Genomic DNA, 21,802 nt, shown 5'->3' with positions numbered 1-21,802 from the left:
GGGCAGTCGCTGGGAGTTGGGCAGATATTCAGGACACCAACAGGCCCCATTTTCCAGGCCCTGTACAGACCAGGGCTTTTTAGTACAGAAGTTGACCTGAGTCCTTAGGTCCTGGGCTGAGTAGGCAATACACCACGCCACCTTACTGTGCGTGACCTGCACATAATATTGGTAATTTCTTCTCCTCGCAGATCTCAGAGTAAAGTGGGGATAACAGAATCATACCCGGCCTGTTAGACTGACTAGTCAGGCCCACTCCTCCCCGCCAGGCACAGTCACGGTCACTGACAACTGCAGACTGACTGTCACACGCGTGCCCTGATGCTGACACTGCCCCATACAGCCCGGGCCCTGGGCATCTTCAGTTGCGCACACAGCCAGTCAGTCGCTCCCGACCTCTGTCCTGTGGGCTGCGGCACCCGCGGTCGGGCGGTGTCCCCGCTTTCGCGGTCCCCGGCGGATGGCTGCCGAGGGGCGGCGCGGGTTTCCCAGCCGGCGGGGTTAGGCCGCCGCACGCCGGAAGTGGCGGCTGGAGGGGGAGGGCTGAGGTGTCGGCCGGCGGGGCAGCGGCCCGGAGTGGGGGGGCGGGGGTGTGCGTCATGTTTCCCTCTGGGTCCAGTTGTCCCGGAGGGGACAGGGCGGAGGAGCCGGCGCCCCACCGGGGGCCAGCGGCCGCCGCCGGGCCGCTCCCTTCCCCGCCCGCGCCGCCACAGCCCGGGGCTGACGCGGCCTGTCCCCCGTCGCCCTCCCGGAGCCCTCGCCGCGCCGGCGCCCCCTCCCTGGCCCGGGCCCTGGAGTCTCCGGCTGCCGCCGCCCAGGGAGAGCCGGCGTCGCCCTCCCCGCCGCGCCGGCGGCCCGGGCCAGACTGCGGGGCCGGGAGCCGGGGCCGCCAGGGCCTCAGCGGCGGCCTGGGCGGCGCGGGCGCCCGGCTCTTCGGGTGGCTGCGAGAGCGCAGCCTGGGCCGCGGGCTGTTCGTGGACCCGGCGCGGGACAACTTCCGCACCATGACGAACCTCTACGGCTCCATCCACCCCGCCGACTCGGTGTACCTCAGCACGCGCACCCACGGCGCCGTCTTCAACCTCGAGTACTCGCCCGACGGGTAAGCGCGGCCCTCCGCGGGCGGGCCGCTCCGCCCGGCTCTGCGCCCGAGGCCGGCGGCCGGGGTCGCCCGGCGGCGCCGGGGTTGGCGAGGTGGCTGGGCCGCCGGCCCCGTGCCGCGGCACTCTCTGAGGGTCGGAGGCCCCGCCGCCGTTGAGGTGGGCAGGCCCGGGACCCGCTGTCACCTTCAGGACGCCGAGGCTCCGTGAGGGAGAAAGCCTGAAGCCGCACGGGTCCGTCAGCCGGTCCAGAGCGCGGGCTTTCTGGGACGCAGTGGATGCTCAGGAAAGACGCCCCTTTCCCGTCACCCGAGGCTTGCGTTTCCTCACCTAGGCTTGTGTCAAGGGTCGGGCGCCTGCAGAGTCCCCGTACCCTGTGACCGACTTGCCCCGAGGGGACAAGCGTGTGTTCCCTGGCTCTGTAAGATCCTAAGACACTGCCGAGAGGTGTCTTATGATGGGGCGCATTGGTGAAGTTCCCAGGCTAGACTACGTGCTTCTGGTAAGGGTGTCCAGCCTTCTTCCTGGCTGATTAAATATTTCATGTTTGGCCTCAGTTTACTTTGGAGTATGCGGAATTTTCAAAATAATATATATTTTTAAAACTTTGTTTTGTGAGTACACAACCAAGTTCAACAGCAGTCAAGGAAAAAAATTACACTCAGTTCCATCGTGAGACAACATAGTTAATGTAACTCTTACCCATCAAGGTCTCTGGATTCCTAGTCATCTGCTTAGTTGTTCATTCATTCGTTCCCTCATTCAGCAAATATTTGTTGAGCACTTGCTAGTTCCACGTGCAGAGGTGAGCAAAACTAGCTAATGGCACTGCTTTCATTGAGCTTGGGACTATTAGTTCAACTAATAGTAATAACCATACTAAATAATTCATAACGTATATTTACAAATTGAGATAAAGACTTGAAGGAACCTGTTGTGGACTAGGTTTTCAAGGTTTCCCTGAGGAAGTGACACTTAACCAAGATCAGAAAAATGCATAGGAGATGAATTAGTCAAGACAGAGTTGGGGAGGGGATAGAAGTATTTCAGATGGAGGAACTGGTATGTCAAAGAGCCTATGGTTGGAGGGGCAGCATGTCGTGTTAGGGAAGCTGAAAGACTGTAGGTTAACAAACAAAAAAATTTTGTTAAAGAAAGACCTAAAATATGCCAAGGAAGGAGCAAAGCAACAGAATCTGGAGTCACTGTGAGCAGGCACACCTTATTCCTTTTCACAGATGCAAATGCTTCTTCCTAATCATACACGGTGCTGGGATCTCTGGAGCTTCTCCTTTAGTAGTTGGGTAGAACTTGTAGCAAGGAATGTGAACCTGAATTCAAAGAAAATTGGTGAGAGGAGAAACTATTTTGCTGGTTTGTTCATGAAACCTCCTCTCCCCACTCCTTCCTCCAAGCCCTATTCCTAAGGCTCCTCCCAAAATACCAGGAGTCTGTTCCTCTCTTCTCCATATCTCAGTTCCTCTCCTCCCCACCTCCTATCTAGTCTGTCAGGCCTTCAGAAGTAGCTGTTTCTACTCTTTGAAGGTGGGATTTTATGTAGAGGGCAAGAGAGGTAGAATGAGTTATGAAGAAGGAATCTCCATTGCCAGTGCTATTAGAATGAGGAATATATTACTGATAGTTCTTGTTTGAATCTGGACTACATTTTCCCATAGAAACATTTTTGTAAAAGGTGGTTGGGTATTCTGGTACTTAAAACAAAATAATTTAATAATGTTTAACTATGCAATTAATATATACTCATTGTAGAAAACCTAGGCAATAAATGAGCAAAAAGAAGCTAAACATCATTTATGGTCCCAGAGATTGAATGGATATCCAAGGAAATTTTTTCTTTGTGTATGTTTATTTTAATATAAACATGGAATCATACTGTTGTGTAGCCTGCTTTTTTTCATGCAATATATTGTGAACTACCTATGTTAATAAATATATTTCTAAAACATTATTTAAAATTTTTCATTAGTTTAAATAAAACCTCTATAAGCAAATATTTTATATTTATGTCCTTATGATAAATCCCTAGAATGAGTCAAAGATTATGAAGATTTTGGAGACCTGTTATTCAATTACTCTCTGTGACAGCTGTACCAATTCTGATTCCTGTCAGACACATATGAAAGTGCCTGTCTCACCTTGCCAACATTGCACACTGCCATTTTTTTTCATCTATGTTAAGATGATAGGTGAAGAAAGTTCAGTGTTTTAATTTTTTAGTATTACTACATCTACAAATAGGCCCCCAATTTTTATAGGACTTAAAGTAACTTTATAGAAAAATGACATATCTGTGTTAAATGAGATAATTTCTCGTATCCTTCAGTTATATATGAGCTAAATCAGCTTACTGGGTACCATAACCACTGTCGCTTACAAAGACTTCTCAGTACAGAGAAGGAGAGATGACACAGAAGGTAAGAATTAAAATTATGAATTTAATAGAGGCCAAACTAGAGAGAATTTGGCACTAAAAAAGAAATGAAAGGGTACGTGGGCTAAAAGGTAATTTGTAAAGACTTCCAAAACTGTTTGAAGCAATAACAACATTGTCAAAATATGTGTATCTCTTCCTAAGTTGACATTTTGAAAAAGGAAATTTGATAATAGATTAAATAATGATATGTGAGACTTTCTCAAGCTGTCCTCTCTGAGAACACATTAGGCACTGCTGTAGAGAGAATTAGTGTATTGGAAAATAGAAATGAAGAAATTATCCAGAGTGCAGACAAGAGAGGCACAGAGATTGAAAATATGAAGGAGGTTTAGTGACATGGAGCATAGAGAGAAAAAGCATAGCATATATTTGGTCAGTTCCTGAAGAAAATGAGATAATGCTGCAAAAAAAAAAAAAAAAAAAAATTGAAGAGATAATTGCTGAGAACTTTCCAGAATTGAAGAAAGGCACCAAGCCATGATTTAAGAAACCCACACACCTCTAACAAGAATCCTCCCTAGACATATAGGAAACTGCAGGACAAAAAATGTAAAATCTTTAAAGCTAGAGAAAAAAGACTTTCAAAGGTGTCACTGTGGGAGTGATGGCCAATTAGTCATCAATAAGTAATAGTGTAAATCAGAGGACAGTGATTATTTTCAGTTTGCTGGAAAAAAACTACCAATTTAGATGTCTGTAACCAGCAAAGATAGGTCCTTTGTCCTTGTCAAGAACAAAGATGAAATAAATACATATTCACACAAGCAAAGCTGAGTGAATTTGCCACCAGACCTTCAATAATGGAATTCTAAGTTCAGAGAGAAGAAAGTGTTTCCAAATGGAAGGTCTGAGATGCCAGAAGGAATGAAGAACAAAGAAAGTGGAAAATATGTATGTAAAACTAAATCTAATTTTGTCTTTGGGGATTAACAAAGATAGAACTAAGAAGACAACAATAGCATATAAATTATGAAGGGATGTTCTAAATTCTGTTTTTTTGAGGCAGAATTATGATATATTAACTTTAGGCTTTAATAAGTTTAGTATGCATATTAAAATTTGCAAGGTAACCACCAAAAGACAAGGAAGACAATATTATTTCCAGGCTAGTGGAGGAAAAAATATGGAATGATAAAAAAATTCCAAAAGAAGATAAGGAATGAAAAAAATAGAAAAGGTATAATAAATAAAAAGCACAAAGAATGACTGAAAATAAATCCAAATATTACTAATTATAATGAATATAGAAGTACTAAATGCTCAGAAGGATATAGAAAGATACATCAAACACATTCTAAAAAACAGCTGGTCAGCTATATTAATATACAAAATAGGTTAAAGCAAAAAATTTACTAGAGATAGAAAGTCACTTCATAGTGATAAAAACTCAATCCATCTGGAAGATAAAACAGTTCTGAACTTGAATTAGTCTTTTAGATTTAAAATGTGTACATCAAAAATTGATAACTTCAAGGAGAAAACAGACAAATTTATCATCATAGGGGAAGATTTTAATACACATCATATACCTCAGTTAATCTGACAGATACAAACATAAGAAGGATACAAAAAACATAAACAACACCACTTAAAATCTTGCTCTGAAGGGCATGTATAGAATACTGCATTCTGGCCACATATTCAGCTAGTACACATTGGTTTAGCTGTACCAGTTGATAAAATATTGATATATGTCCATGGTGGTTCAATAGTTAGTTACTGCCCCAAGCCCACTGAGTGCCCTCCTAATGTTTCAGTACCTTCCACAGGATCTCTCAGAATAACCCATTATATAGCAAGTAAGGAGTTAAGAACTGGCACAGCAGTCTGCTAACAAACCTCACTGGAGAGCTATGGCATCCATTCTAATTGCTCCTCACCCATGCCAGGTACCCTCCTACACACAAAAAAATCCAAATGCCTAGTGATCATTTGGCTTCCCTTGGTGTGGGGTTGCCTACCTTTCTTAGGCACTCTCCCAGTCATTTTCACATGGTAATTTGTGGGATCTGCACCCTCTGGGGAGATCCAGAGAAATGAAGAGAACAGTCAGATGAGAGTAATAGCACTACTACAGGCACAATCCAAACATATTAACTCTTGGCATAGTGTGCACTCCCATGGCAGGATAGAATCCACTGCAGATGAATGAGGCCTATGGGGATGGTTCATGGATGAATGACTCCTGGGATGCCGAGTCCTAATTTTATCATTCCTATTGAATTTCACCACCACTGGGATAAGTTTGCCAAAACCCACTGAACATCCACCCACCAGGGGCATTAACATTCATTTTATTAATGAAAATCACTACCAACATAAATCTTCTCTGTACCAGACATGTTGAGTTGAGGGAACTGAAAAGCAGAAAGGCCATTAAACACAAAGTATTTGCACCCTGGCTTATGCTCTTAACAGCCATATTCCATTACCTCTCATCTGGGCTGAGGGATTAAGTTTGATATAATTAAATATGACATGTCAATAAATTATTTTTGTGACTTAGTTATTAATATAATTGAACACACATTGAGTATACAAAATTAACAGCAGGCATTATAAGGGCTAAAAAATTTTTTATATACTTGAACTGTTACTTCAGCCAAGCTAAAAATGATTCAGCCCGATGAACAATTCTGTTGATGTTGAGTGATTTTTTTACTTATCAAGACTACAAGTTATTTAATGACTACTTATTTAATGTGGAAATTCTTGGAGGGGCTTTATGCAATTACTTATGTCAGTTCATGGTTCAGACAAGGGCATCTGGGTCAAACAAAGGATTATGGTTACAATTTCCAAAAATTAGTAAATGATTGGAAATTACTGGAATAATTTGGTGAATGATTTGAGTTACAACTAATATCACTTGGCAAACATAATCTGTAGGTGAGTTTATTTAGAAAGATTTTTAAAATTTTATTCATATTAATTTATATTACTATTGAAAGTTTAGCATTCATGAATATCACACTTGATTGTATGTAACGGCTGCCTCATGCTTGTTTTTTTTCCAAACACACAAGGAAGATTTACAAAATTTTCACCTAACAAGGCCACGTATTTCAAAAGATGATCATACAGTTTCTCAGTACAATGTGATCATTAGAAATGAATAAAAGGATAACTAGAAAAACCTCATGTGTTTTCAAGTTAAGAAACATTTATAAATAACTCATGGACCAAAGAAGAAATGATACTTGGAATTAGAAATATTTAGAACTAAATGATAATGAAAGTACCATGTGTCTCAAAATTGTGGGATATAAGTAAAACAGTCTTTAGTAAGAAAATTATAGTCTTTAATAAACTGGAAAGGACAACAAGGAAAATTAATGAGCTATGTATCCATCTCAAGAAAGAGAAAAAGAATAGTGAAATTATCTGCAATAATAGCAAAGTAAATCTGAAGAAAGCAGAAGGAAGGAAATACAGTTAATGAAGAGTAGAATTAGTGAAATTTTAAAAATTCAATAGAAATACTCAATGGAAAAATTTGTCTTTGAAAAGACAAATAAAAATGAAAAACACCCATTATATTGATGAAGAGAATACCCAAATAAACTATTCAGAGTGAGAAGGGGGACATAACTTTAGATGCAAGATTCTGCTTTCCAGAAGTAGCAGAGTAGGTGGTTTAGACCAATCCTCCAAATGAGGCCGGCCCCGTGGCTTAGCGGTTAAGTGCACGCGCTCTGCTGCTGGCAGCCCGGGTTCAGATCCCGGGCGAGCACCGACGCACCGCTTCTCCGGCCATGCTGAGGCTGCGTCCCACATGCAGCAACTAGAAGGATGTGCAACTATGACATACAGCTATCTACTGGGGCTTTGGGGGAAAAAATAAATAAAATTATTAAAAAAAAAATCCTCCAAATGAGAAAAATTAGAAAAGCTAGAGAAAATATAAAATATTTAATGTAAGATATAAAAAGCTTATGTTTGAAGGGATTGGAGAGTTAAGGCAATGAGGAAATTGCAGGGCCAAGATTTGCAAAAGGAGGAAGCCACAGATGTGAGCCCACCATTTTAGCCAACTGAATCTAGCAATATGGTAGAAATGAAAGGTTGATTTTACATTAGAAAGTAAATTAATGTAAATTACTACATTAACATATTAAAGGAAAAATATAGGATAATTTCAGTAAATGTTGGAAAATATTTTATGCAATTTAACATATATTAATGAAAAAAAAACTAAGCAAATTTGAAGTAGAAGAGAACTTTAATCCAATAATAGGAATCTACCAAAAAAAACAAAACAAACAAACAAACAAAAAAAACCCTATGGGAGGCATTGTACTTAATGATGAGATGGTGAATGTATTCTTGAAGATCAGGAACAAGACAAGAGTTTCTGCTGTATTAACATTTGTATTCAACATTGTACTGAATGTCCTAGCCAGTGCAGCAAGGAAAAAGAGTAATAAAAAAAGAACAAAGCAATTGTTTGTAGATGACATATTGACAGAGAAAACCTAAAATAACCCACAAAGTATTAAAATAGTAAGATTGATGGATAAATAATATCTTAAAAATCAGTTGCATTTCTGTACAAACAACAACAAAGCAAAATTTAAAAAAGAACATTTACAAAAGCATCAAAAAAAAGTCAAAAAATCGTCCCATTTGCAACAACATGGATGGGCCTGGAGGGTATTATGTTAAGTGAAGTAAGCCAGAAAGAGAAAGACAAACACTGTATGATCTCACTCATATGGAATATAAAGCAACACATGGACAGAGAAAACTGTATTGTGGTTACCAGGGGGTATGGGAGTGGGGGTGGGCACAAGGGGTGAAGGGAGACATATATATGGTGATGGACAAACAAAAATGTACAACCCAAAATTTCACAATGTTATAAACTATTAAAACATCAATAAAAAAATAAATAATTGAAGGAAAAGAAAAAAAAAAAGTCAAGTACCAAGGAATAAATCTAACAAAAGATAGGCATGACCCATATAGAGAAAATCTCCATGGTAAATGGAGATATACCATGTTCATGGATTGGAAGACTCCATATTGTAAAGATGTCAATTCTATGCAGACTCTTCTATAGATTTATTACAGTCTCAATCAAAATCCACAGATGGATTTGTGTGTGTGTGTGTGTGTGTGTGTGTACATAACTTGATAAGTTGATTCTAAATGTATAAGGATGTTCAAAGTTCCAAGAACTGCTAAGATACTCTTGCTAAGAAAATCTTGAATATGTGGGAAAGTATGCATATTACTGATGGGATGATTTAATACTGTATGATATAAAGTCTACCAAATTAATTTGTAAAGTCAGTGCATTCCAATAAAAATACCAATAATATTTTTTAGTAGGACCTGACATGCTATATCTAAAACTCATTTGGAAGAGAAAGCATGATTTTAGCCCCCCCAAAAATGTTTATAAAACAATGAGGAAATCTTGCTTTGCCACACATCAAATATACTATAAACCTTTTAGAAATTAAAATAGCATGGTGGTGTTGCACAGAATAGAATATATAGAGTCCCAAAACAAAACTTATATACAATAAAAATGGCTTTCAAACCAGTGAGAAAAGTGTAGGCTTTGATATTGGGACAAATGAATGACATCCAATTTAGAAAGTTACAATTCATGCCATGTACGAAAATAGATTGTAATTGGATTAAAACAAAACAATGACCATCAGTTTTGTAGATCTCTTGTTTACAATGTTTAAGATCAAGACTCCCCCAGAATCATTGTTTCATTTACTTTTATGCACAAAAAAGAGAAAAATTCATTCCATAACTCATCTAACAACAAAAAAAAGCTGTTTATACATCTTCTAAAATTACAGATATTAATTTGAATATTTTTACTCATGATGATCAACTAGCACAAAAATCCTTCAGATATTATATTTTGAAGTCCAGATATCTCAAAAAAGGGTTTATGCAGACAGCCTTTAAAGGACAATTTCATGATTACTAGATATGAAAAAGATTTCAATTTAGTAGATTTTTTTTTTCCCTCTTCCACTTTATTGTTCTGAATAGAAAAGTTTGGCTATTTAAAATTCTATCTTACACACTTTCATCTTAAGTGTATTAAATTCCGTTTGTTATTGGAACTATAAATTGGGAAGACCTGCAGTTTCCAACACTCAGGATTTCATTGGCTAGATCTGAATCTGAAAGAGCAGTGTCCACAAGAAAACTAAGACTTAATCAAAATAAATAAAATACAATAGATTTTCAGAAATCAAAATGGGGCTTGTAAAAGGTTTATAAAAATATAACTTTGTAATAGAGAAGGGCTGAAGCAAGAAACAATACTAAAAAACCATAAAGGAAAAGATTAAGTTTCACTATATCTAACTGGTTTGATAGGATATATGCCAGGCCTTTTTCCGTGTGTTTTAATTGGTACTGATAAAGAAATATGTAATTTTTTTGTATATGATTTTTTGTCCTAAGTTGCTTCATCTATGCATGTTTTTCTACAACCAGCTTTTCTCATTTAAAAATATGTTTTGGAGTTCTTTTGTACCCATATAAAGCTATCTCTTTCTTTATAAATGTTGCACAATATTGCAAAGTATTACATACCATGGCCTGTATAATCAGTCATTCCTTCTTTCATGTACATTTAGGTTACTTTCAATTTCTCCTTACAATGAAGCATATCTTTATCTATGCTTCTCTGTATTTATAAATGATTATTTCTCTAGATTAAATTCCCAGAAAAAATTGCTGAGTCAAAAGGTATGCACATATGGGGCTGGCCCAGTGGTCTAGTGGTTAAGTTCGCACACTCTGCTTCAGTGGCCCGGGGTTCATGGATTCAGATCCTGGAATGGACCTACACTCCACTTGTCAGGCCATGCTGTGGCAGTGTCCCACATACAAAATAGAGGAAGATTGGCACAAATGTTAGCTCAGGGCCAATATTCCTCAGCAAAAACAAAGCATGCACATTTAAAATTTTGATAGATACTGGTACTCTCCAAACATAAGCTGTACCAGCTTACACTCCACCATAAGGTATGAGAGTACCATTTCCTACTGTTGCCAACCACAGATAGTGTCAATCTTTTAAACATTTGCTACTAACATGGGCAAAAGGAAGTTATTCATTTATAGCTTGTGTAATTATAAATAAATGAATATCAATAACCAGAGAATGCTAGAAAACTAAAGAGAAATGTGTCATTTGCTTTCAGGTCAGTGCTGACAGTTGCTTGTGAACAGACTGAAGTTCTGCTTTTTGACCCTATATCATCAAAGCACATAAAAACTCTTTCTGAAGCTCATGAAGACTGTGTAAATAATATCAGGTTAGTATTATAGTGAAAAAGTGAACTTTATTAGTGTGACCCAAAATATTCTGTTTTAGAAGTTAGTGAAAATTTGTAATGCCTTGTCCAGCAGTTCTAGATGATACACATTTGTGAATTGTGACTCTTATCCCTTGTGAAACTCATCCCTTTAGTTACAAAACTTGCTGTTAATCGTTTTGGATTGGAATCTTTCTGAAATGCATTTTTCACTTGCATATGATTTTACCTTTTCTCTTCATATATCGGGGTCATCATTATGAACCTCAGCCATGTATTATGATTAGCCTTTGGGCTAATAATCTGTGTAGAATTATGGCAGTCTCATTGCTTAGCCCTCTCACCACCACTCCCTAGATCTAAACTATTGAGGGGAGAAAAACACATATGCACAGAGAACTTCTTTATAGCATAGTTGGAAGCTCCTTAAATTCTCAAGAATATGGGAAGTAAATAACAATTGAACAGCTTGGTGGATTAATATGCAGTCATTAAAATGATGGTCACAGAGACTACATATCAACATGGACAAATGCTTGGGATAATATAGGTTAAAATCATGATAAAAATTGTAAAAATATGACATGATGCAGAAGAAAAAGATTAGAAGGAAATATTTTAAAATGCTAACAGTGAATGAGTTAGAATGGATGGATTATAAGTAATTTTCTATTTTCTAAATTGTATGTAATGAGATTATATTACTTTTATAATGATTACTTTCAATGTTCAAAAAGAAAGAAATGTTGAAATTACTTCTAGTCAAGGTGCAATACTGAGTTTTGATGTAACCCCTATCTCCAAACACATAGAACAATAGATCAAATAGCACAAAATATATAGCCAGGCTCTGAAACAACATAAACATTTTTGTGGGCCAGAAATGGAACAAAGACACAAAGCTGTTAGCAGGGTTGAAACCACAAGCCCTCTGAGTTTTCAGTCTGGCACTGACATGTAGTAGTTTAGATCCTATCAGGAATCAAAAGTGCTAAAGTGCTTCATGTGAGGCAGGAACCAGAGGCAGAATTACTACATGAAGCCAGGGGTTTGGTTGGAATGTCTGTCCCATTTGTGAAAGGCTGAAAAAAGGAAAAAGCTATTCACTACTTGGGGCTATAGGTTGTAGCTGGTAAAGACATAACCTCATGACCAGGAATTGAATGAAGCCATTGCTGAGTCAGTGATTAAATGTATATATGTGATTGCTCCAATATTATCGTGAAACTGGAGCTCTTAATGTCATTATAAGGCCTAGTTGTGGATTAGAGGTCCAGAAATCCAAGTGGAGGCAATTATAAAACTATTAAATAGGAAGAGAGAGAGAAAAAACCTTTACTACTCAAAATGAGCCTATAACCAAAATTCCAAAACTCATGAAGACATCTAATGTTAATATCATAATGAAATCAGCAACTAGAACAGGCATTTTCTCTGGATGAAATTAATTTTATGGAGTAGTCCAACAAAGACTTTATTTTTAAAAATAAATTATTTTATTTATTTTTTTTTGACTAGGTAATACATGCACGTGGTACAAAATTCAAAGGTACAAAAGGGTAAACAGTGAAAAGTAAGTCTATCTCCCACCTCTGTCCCCTAGCCACCCAGTTCCCCTCCCCAGAGGCAACCACTATTACCAATTTCTTGCTATACTTTCTGAGATAGTTTATGCATGTACAAGCATATACACAGACACATACATACACTTTTGTATAAATGGTAGCATTCTACACATACTATTATATACCTTGGCTTTTTCACTTAATAACATACTTAGAGATCATTCCATTGTAGTACCCGTGGGATGATCTTATTCTTTTTAACGGCTGCATAGTATTCCATTGGTTGGAAGAAACTTTAAAGCATTTTTAGGATGCTCAAAGAAATAAGTTAAGGGATACTTTCCATTTAAAGAGAGTTCAAAATTATGAAACAAGAACAGGTTACTGTGGGAAAAAACCAACTAGAACTCTTGGAAATTAAAAATGTAGTTGGTATATAAAAAACTCAATAGATTGGATAAGTTTTACCCTTTACACCATCGATGAGAGAATTAATGGTTTGGAAAATAGTACTAAAGAATTCATGCAGAACACAGAAAAAAGATAAAATATGGAAGAGTAGTTAAAAGACAGGATTAATTGAGAGACTCCAATGCATATATAATAAAAATTACAGAAAAAGAAATGCAGAGATTAGTGGGGAACTAATTTTTGAGGACACAAAGGCTGAGAATTTTTAGCATTGAAGAAGAACCTGAATCCTTGAATCAAAAGTAAGCTCTAGAGTGTCAAGTAGGTTAAATAAAGATAAATCTATGTCTAGATAGATTGTGGTGAAACTCTAGAATATCAGAGATAAAGAGAAAATCTTAAAAGCCACCAAAATTAGAAGCCAGATTACTTACAGCAGTACGATAATTAAACTAACAGGTTTCTCATCAAAAACAGTTGATGCTAGGAGAAAATGGAATAATATCTTACGTACTGAGGCAAAATAATGTTCAGTACCATATCATATCCAGGTAAGCTCTTATTCCAGAATGAAGAATTTTAATTAGGTGAAATGATAAATGTTATTAATTATTGATAACAGAAAGAAAATAATTTAGGGTTTTCTCAGGGGGGTGCATTTAACACAAAAGTTAAAACTAAAACTCAAGATTAGCACTATCCAATAGAACTGTAATTCTAGCCACATACATAATTTTGAATTTTCTAGTAGTCACATTAAAAAAGAAAAAAACAGGGTCCGACCTGGTGGTGTAGTGGTTAAGTTCGCCCGCTCTGCTTCCACAGCCTGGAGTTCGCAGGCCCAGATCACAGGCGCGGACCTACGCACTGCTTATCGAGCCATGCTGTGGCAGGCATCCCACATATAAAGTAGAGGAAGATGGGCACGGATGTTAGCCCAGGGCCAATCTTCCTCAGCAAAAAGAGGAGCATTGGCAACAGATTAGCTCAGGGCTAATCTTGCTCACCAAAAAAAAAAAAAAAAACCCACATGAAATTAATTTTTAATAATCTATTTTATTTAACCTAGTATATCTAAAATATTATTATTTCAATATGTAATCACTATAAAAATTATTGAGATATTTTACTTTCATTTTTTCATGCTAAATCTTCAAAATCCAGTGTATATTTTACACTTAGAGCACATCTCAATTCAGACTGGCCACATATGAAGGACTCAAAAGCTACAGGTGGCTAATGGCTACCAAACTGGACAGTGTAGCTGTAGATAGTAACAACAAATAGGTTGTATGTATGGGGGAGTATTGTTCAGTATGACATGTTAAGGTCCATATCATGTTCAGGAGGAGGATGGAAATATTAAGTAATTTCAGACTCTTTCAGAACAATGTATAATTAAATATATACAATGAAAAAAAACTAAACTAAAAGTAACTAAAATAATAGAAATACATTTTATGGCTTCCAAACTAGCAGAAGACAGGGGGAGAGAATATTGAAAACTTGATTAGTTCGGTAGAAGACAGGAAAGCTTAAAAAAGTAAAAACATAGGGCCGGCCCCGTGGCTCAGCGGTTAAGTGCGCGCGCTCCACTGCTGGTGGCCCGGGTTCAGATCCCGGGCGCGCACCAACGCACCGCTTCTCCGGCCATGCTGAGGCCGCGTCCCACATACAGCAACTAGAAGGATGTGCAGCTATGACATACAGCTATCTACTGGGGCTTTGGGGGAAAAATAAATAAATAAAATTATAAAAAAAAAAAAGTAAAAAAATAAAAAAAGCAAAGAAAAGGGATGATAAATAGAAAACAAGAAGTAGAAATAGTTTCAAATATATGAGTAGAGCACAAATGGATTGATCTTCTTTATTAAAAGACACAGACAGATGGGCCGGGCTGGTAGCGTAGCAGTTGGGTTCACGTGTTCCAATTTGGCGGCCTGGGGTTCGCTGGGTTCAGATTCTGGGCACGAACCTACTCACCACTCATCAAGCCATGCTGAGGTGGCGTCCCACATAGAAGAACTAGAAGGATATACAACTATATACTGGGGCTTTGGGGAGAAAAAAGAAAAAAAAAAGGAAGATTGGCAACAGATGTTAGCTCAGGGCCAATCTTCCTCAAAAAAAAAGACACAGATACAGCAATTTGAACAAAAAACAAAATCATCTATATATTCTTTATAGAGATACCAAAAATAAAACCACCCAGAATGGGAAAAGAAAGCTGATATAGATTATCATTATTGGACAGATGGCAGACCAAAGGCTTTAAAGGATAAAGTGCAACAGTACATATTAATAAAAGGAAAAATCCACCAAGAAGATATAATAATCATGAACTTCTATGCAACTTGAAATATACAAAGCAAAAACAGAACGATAAGAAATTACAAGTCTAAAGTCATAGTAAGAGATTTTAATATAGTTCCATCCAAAACTAGTAAATCAAGCAGATAAAAATTAGGCTATAGAAGATTTTAAAATATCCTGAACAACTTTTCTACTGAAAACAGAAATGCTGGATAAAATTTTAAATATATATTTTTTAATGCATAGTTGAGCTAATAAGAAAGAAACGAATCCTAGGGCCAAAAATGAAGTGGAAGCAGGAATGCAAAGAAGTAAACAGGTATTCAGCTGGCTTTTACCCTGGAGGCATCTGCCAAATGCTGGTGACCTTAAGCTTTGACAGGTATGAGGAGTACAGAGGACAGGAGAGTTCATTCTCAGGCCTGTTCGAGGTGAAGAGGCTAGTAGGAAACTCTGCATAAGGCTGGGACTTCAAAGGCTACACTTTCAGCACAAAGGTGATCTAGAAATAAACCACCTTGTTCATCTAGCCTGTGGCACTGGGTAGAGGGGTGTCAGAAAATCGCCTCCGTGAATTTCTAACCACTAGCCACCTTCATGCATGTGTGGGGTCCAAATTCACACTACCATATGGTCCAAAACCCTCCAGCCAGCAATTTTAAATTGGATCCAGATTGGTAGCGCTGCCAGGTGCCTGCAAAAACAAATGCAATTCTTCTCTGGGGGAGAAAACTCAGTATTGAAAAGAAGTCCGTTCTTCCCAAATTAGTCTATAAATTTAGTGTAGTTTTAATCAAAATACCAAGTGGGTGTAAAAAAAAAACCCCCACCACAACTTGATTTTAATATTCATTTTGAAGAGCAAAATGCCAGGAATATCTGAGACAATTCTGAAGAAGACTAAGATGGTAAGAGTATTCATCCTCCAGATATCAAATGTAGTCTTAGAACAGGGATAGATTAAGTGAGCAATGGAAAGGAATAGAGCATCTAGAAACAGACCCACGCATATATGGAAGTTTGATATATGACAGCAGGGGCATTACAAATCAGTGGGAGAGGGGAATGGAAAAGAGAATTAGTTACATATATAAAAAAATAAAATAAAATTATATTTCTATCTCATACCATAACTAAAAACAACTGCCAGTTAGATTATAGACGTAATTATGAAAGCATACCTTTAAAGCTTTAGAAGAAATATAGAATATATTTATGTTCTAAGGATGAAAAGGGATTTTTTTAAGACACAAAAAGCATAAACCATTAAGGATTGATAAATTCAACTGCATTAAAATTTAAAACTTCGGGCCAGCCCCGTGGCTTAGCGGTTAAGTGCGTGCGCTCCGCTACTGGCGGCCCCGGTTCGGATCACCGGCGTGCCCCGACACACCGCTTCTCCGGCCATGCTGAGGCTGCGTCCCACATACAGCAACTAGAAGGACGTGCAACTATGACATACAACTACCTACTGGGGCTTTGGGGGAAAAAAAAGGAGGAGGATTGGCAATAGATGTTAGCTCAGAGCCGGTCTTCCTCAGCAAAAAGAGGAGGATTAGCATGGATGTTAGCTCAGGACTGATCTTCCTCACACACACACAAAAAAATTTAAAACTTCATTGTAACCAAAGACATCATAACAGTGTGAGAAGATAAGCTATAGGCTGGTGGGAGAAAATATTTTCAATGAACATAACCAAAAAAGGATTAGTATCCAGAATATTTAAGGCAATTACTTTGGAACAAAAAAGGCAGAGAATCACATAAGAGAAACTAAAATGAACAATAAATATGGAAAGATTTTCAAGCTTACCAGTTATGAAATGCAAATAAAAATAACAAAGAAGAAATATCAAGTATTGGCAAAGATGTTGAGAAATAGAAACTCTCAGATATTTTTGATGGAGTACAAATTAATAAAATTATTTTGAAGAGCACTTTAGCAATATCTGGTAAAACTGAAGATCAATTTTTTTAAAGAAATTAAAGCATATGTGAACAAGGAGTTGTGTAAAGAAGGTTCGTTATTGCATTGTCAGTAATAGAAGTTGGAAACAAATCTCCATCAAGAGGGAGATAGATAAATTCAGGTATACTCATACAATGGAATACTATACATCAGTTAAAATAAATGAACTAGAAGTATAAGCATCTGAGACACATCTCAGAAATTCAAGGTTAAGCCAGAAAAGCATACTGTAGAATGAGTTGTACAGTGTGATACCATTTATATAAAGTTTGAAAATATACAAACATGAGCTTGATGAGGGCATGTATTTGTCTGTTCTCTGCTCTATCCCTAGCACCTAGAACTTTGCCTAGCACAAAGTGGGTGCTCATTAAATATTTACAGAATAAATTGAATGCAAAACAATATTATAAATTGTTTATGGCTACATACTTATGAATTCTCATGGTATTAAAAATTTGCATGGGGAGTGACAAACAACAAATTTTGGATAGTGGTTCCCTCTGGAGAGGGAGGGAGGGGAATGGGTTTGGGGAGGGATATACAGGGTACTTGGACTGTGTTTGTAACGTTCAAAAAAATCCGAAAGATAACAAAACGTTAAAATTTGATAAAGCTGGGTGGTGGGTATCACAGGTGTTTGTTATATTCTTCATAATTTTCTCTATGTTTCTAATATTTTACAATTTAAAAATTTCTTGCCTGGAAAAGACTTGTGTCGAGAGTTTGCCCTTACTGAAAATGACCTCTGACTAATCCGCTGTTAGAATTTGTGTTCTTTATCAATGCCAGCTCTCATTTGCTGCTGTCAGTGTGCCTGCCCTAGTACCCCACACCTACAAATTTGAATTTGCTTCTTATCTGTTGGTTAGAAAAACAGATTTTGAAGCTTTTTTAGAAGTACATATAACTTAAGAGTTTTGAGTGAGGATCTGAGGGGTCCTCTGGCATGAGCTTAAGTGTGCATTACTTATAATTAATACTAACTTCCATTTTTTGACTGCTTACCATGTGCCAAACCTTCTGTGAAGTACTGTTCATACATTATATTGTTGAATCCTCACCATATCCTAATGTGAGACAGATATTGTACACATTTTAAGGAATGAAGAAACTGCAACTCAGATACAGAGACTTGCCCAAGGTCTTATACATAGTAAGCAGTAGGACTGGAATTCAGCTCACTATACTGTTCAGAGATGTGGGCAAGCATTTCCTGGTTTGGTTCTAGATAGTCATTTTGCACATACTTAGTAATGTCTTCTAGTTCATTTCTTAGTTTTGAGGTTTGCTTATCTTGTAAAATAAAAATATTGATAGTTGTGGAGAGTATTTTCTACTGCTTCATATTTAAGGAAAGTAAGGGGAAAGGTATGTAATTTAAGTTCTTAAGCCCATTATACTAGCTTACTTCTCATTAACTAGGATTCTGTATGCAGATTTAAGAATCCATTAAATAATCAAGGTGTCCTCCCAGTTATGAGGTTACAGGGGGAACTGAGGTTATCATAAGAATATTTACTTAGTGATATGGCAATTAAAAACAGTAGCCATTTAAATATCCCGAGATCTACTTTTCCCTCCCACTGTGTTCGTTGGTCTTTTCCTGATTATTATATTTCAAACAATATAATGTAAACGCAGTGCTTATCACTGGGAACATGAAATTTCTTATCTTGCAAAGGATGTAGAATTTCACAAAACCTTGAGAGTGATGTTAGAGAACTGGTCATTTATATATAAAATCATTGGCAAATGAGGATCTGATAGAGGTTGCCTAGTTATCAATTAGAGAAGAGAAAATGACAGAAATGATGACATGAGGGGCCGGCCCGGTGACGCAGCAGTTAAGTGCTTGAGCTCCTCTTAGGCGGCCCAAAGGTTCACAGGTTTGGATCCCGGGCGTGCACTGATGCACCACTTGTCAAGCCATGCTGTGGCAGCGTCCCATATAAAGTGGAGGAAGATGGGCACAGATGTTAGCCCAGGGCCAATCTTCCTCAGCAAAAAAGAGGAGGATTGGCATTGGATGTTAACTCGGGGCTGATCTTCCTCACACAAAAATAAATTAAAAAAAAAATTTAAAAAAAATGATGACATGATAGACACTTCAAAGAATTATGTGTATATCTCACAGGACTAAGGAGAAGCCCTTGGGAAAATTGATAAAGACTTTGAATGTTATACAGAAATCACCCTCTTTTTTATTACAGTACAAAACTCAAATATGAAGTAAGGATGTTATATTCTGCTGTCATAATTTCATTGGAAAGATAATGAAAAAACCCCATTTAATTTACTTGTTCTAAGAATTTGCATATAATTAAATAAATGTAAAAAGGGTTATTTTCAGGATTTTTTAGTTTGTTTTTTTAAGATAAAGATTCAACAACACTTTAGGGGCCGGCCCCGTGGCTTAGCGGTTGGGTGTGTGCGCTCTGCTACTGGCGGCCCGGGGTTCGGATCCCGGGCACGCACCAACGCATCACTTGTCTGGCCATGCTGAGGCGGCATCCCACATACAGCAATTAGCAGGATGTGCAACTACAACATACAACTATCTACTGGGGCTTTGGGGAGAAAAATGGAAAAAAAGGAGGAAGATTGGCAATAGATGTTAGCTCAGGGCCAGTCTTCCTCAGCAAAAAGAGGAGGCTTGGCATGGATGTTAGCTCAGGGCTGATCTTCCTCACACACACACAAAATATATATATATATATATATATATATATATATATATATAAAGATTCAACAACACTTTCTTTCCCTTGTATGATGAAATGTTGGTACCTGTTTTAAGAAAATTCTATTTCAATTGCTGTTATCCTTTACCAATTATCCTCTGATAATGAAGACCTCCATTTATCCAGATGTCAATTTATCTAGAGCTGTTATAGTCATATGTTGGGTTTGATGGGGACGTATGGAGAAGTTCTATAATTCAGAAACTCATAGATTTCAGTGTATGTGAAGGAGTGTCTCCTGATTATTAGGGACTATGGAGTTAAAAATACTTTAATTATTAACTTATTAGGCTAGACTGAGTTTTAATTTGAGAAGATTGGGCAGATCTCCAGGGACTTGTCTAACACTTTGCATTCTCTGCATCGCTTACTTTGGGATAAGAATTGTTGTAGATTTAACTGGTCTCCTAGTCTACATTCTTAATTTTCTATAATTTATCTACTCTCTTTACCAATGATTCTCCAATACCAAAATTTTTAACAGGTAATACTTTGAGGCAAAAATGAGAAAACTAAAGTTAAAGTATTGAATTTTTCATTAAGGTAAACTTATTTAATTAAAAAGTATTAGCTTTTGTTCCAAGATTATATTCTTTCTACATTATTGGTATTAAAATATCCTTTCATGCAACAGTTCTAATTTTTTCAGTGGCCTTATTGACAAAAATTTAAAAACTGATTCCTTACTTTATTTTATTTTATTTTTTATGAAAATCCAAGGTTCTGGAACCTAACCACCTCAGAGATCTTTCTGAAACTAATTGTGTCACTCTCTTAAAACCCTTCAGGGTGGACCTCTGTCAGCTTCAGCAAAATAATCCCACTGGGGTTTTGAATCCTTGTGTGCATTAAGTATTTTCTGTACACTAAATAAAATATCTTAATTATATTTTTTTCCTAAAATATTCAAATGTATGAAGATACTGTTATGATCAATTTATTTTAAAAGTTTGACTGACTTTCCAGTAGCTTTTTGTCATTGTGTATTTTTTTCATTTATATAATTCCTGTCAGGTGTGGAAGTCATTGAACTATTTTTACTTTAAAAAGCCTCATCAGGACCGGCCCCATGGCTTAGCGGTTAGGTGCACGCGCTCCGCTGCTGGCGGCCCGGGTTCGGATCCCGGTCACGCACCGACGCACCGCTTCTCCGGCCACGCTGAGGCCACGTCCCACATACAGCAACTAGAAGGATGTGCAGCTATGACATACAACTATCTACTGGGGCTTTGGGGGGGAAAAAAAATAAAAAATAAAATAAATAAATAAAAATTAAAAAAAGCCTCATCAGTAAAGATAAAACTATAAGGTAAAAAATGGATTTGGCAATATAATAATTAAAGTTTTGATCCAGTAAGAAAACATATAAACCACATTGAAAGATAGAAATATATGTGGAAAATATATTCAATATATTGTATTTGAAAAACTGAGGTATATTATCCTTACTATAAAGAGATTTTATAACTCAATAATAAAAATAATATTGCAGTAGGAAAACCAGCAAGGAACACAAATGGCAATTCACAAAAGAAATATGAAAAAAGTTCAACTTTACTAAAAATAAAAGTTTCATCTTAAAATAAGGTGATAGTTTTTCCTAGCATTTAGCAGAATTAAAAAATACCTGTGTGGCAAGGGTTTGGAGAAATGGATACTCTCCTAACTGCTGGTAGAACTATATATTGGAATGTTCTTTTGAGGACAATTTTGCTATATATATCAAAAGCCTTACATTTTAAAAAATCTCTTTTTACTTAGCAATACATTTTTCCAGGAATGTACATAGAAAAATAACTAGGGATGTGATTAATATTTGGCTGTTAGGATATTCATCATAGTGTTTTTTAATAGTAACAAATGGGAAGAAATCTAAACATCCAACAATTGCATATTAGTGTAAAAAAAAGATTATAGTTTATTCTTACAGTGAATGCTCTTCAG

The 21,802-nt window shown here is 37.4% G+C and overlaps 1 protein-coding gene across 1 annotated transcript in view; it reads left to right on the top strand.

Annotated features, from left to right (window-relative positions):
• Positions 1 to 599: 599 nt before the first annotated feature.
• Positions 600 to 21,802, top strand: part of DCAF10 (DDB1 and CUL4 associated factor 10) — a 40,662-nt gene continuing 19,459 nt past the window's right edge. Inside the window, exons 1-2 of the mRNA XM_058523556.1 lie at positions 600 to 1,102; positions 10,743 to 10,856. Of these exons, the coding sequence (XP_058379539.1) occupies positions 600 to 1,102; positions 10,743 to 10,856 (617 nt within the window). The remainder of the gene's footprint in view (positions 1,103 to 10,742; positions 10,857 to 21,802) is intronic.

This window comes from Diceros bicornis, chromosome 28, assembly GCF_020826845.1.
Source record: "Diceros bicornis minor isolate mBicDic1 chromosome 28, mDicBic1.mat.cur, whole genome shotgun sequence".
In the NCBI taxonomy this organism is placed as follows: Eukaryota; Metazoa; Chordata; class Mammalia; order Perissodactyla; family Rhinocerotidae; genus Diceros; species Diceros bicornis.
Note: the sequence above shows the minus strand (reverse complement) of the source record. Positions and strands in the feature narration are given on the sequence as shown.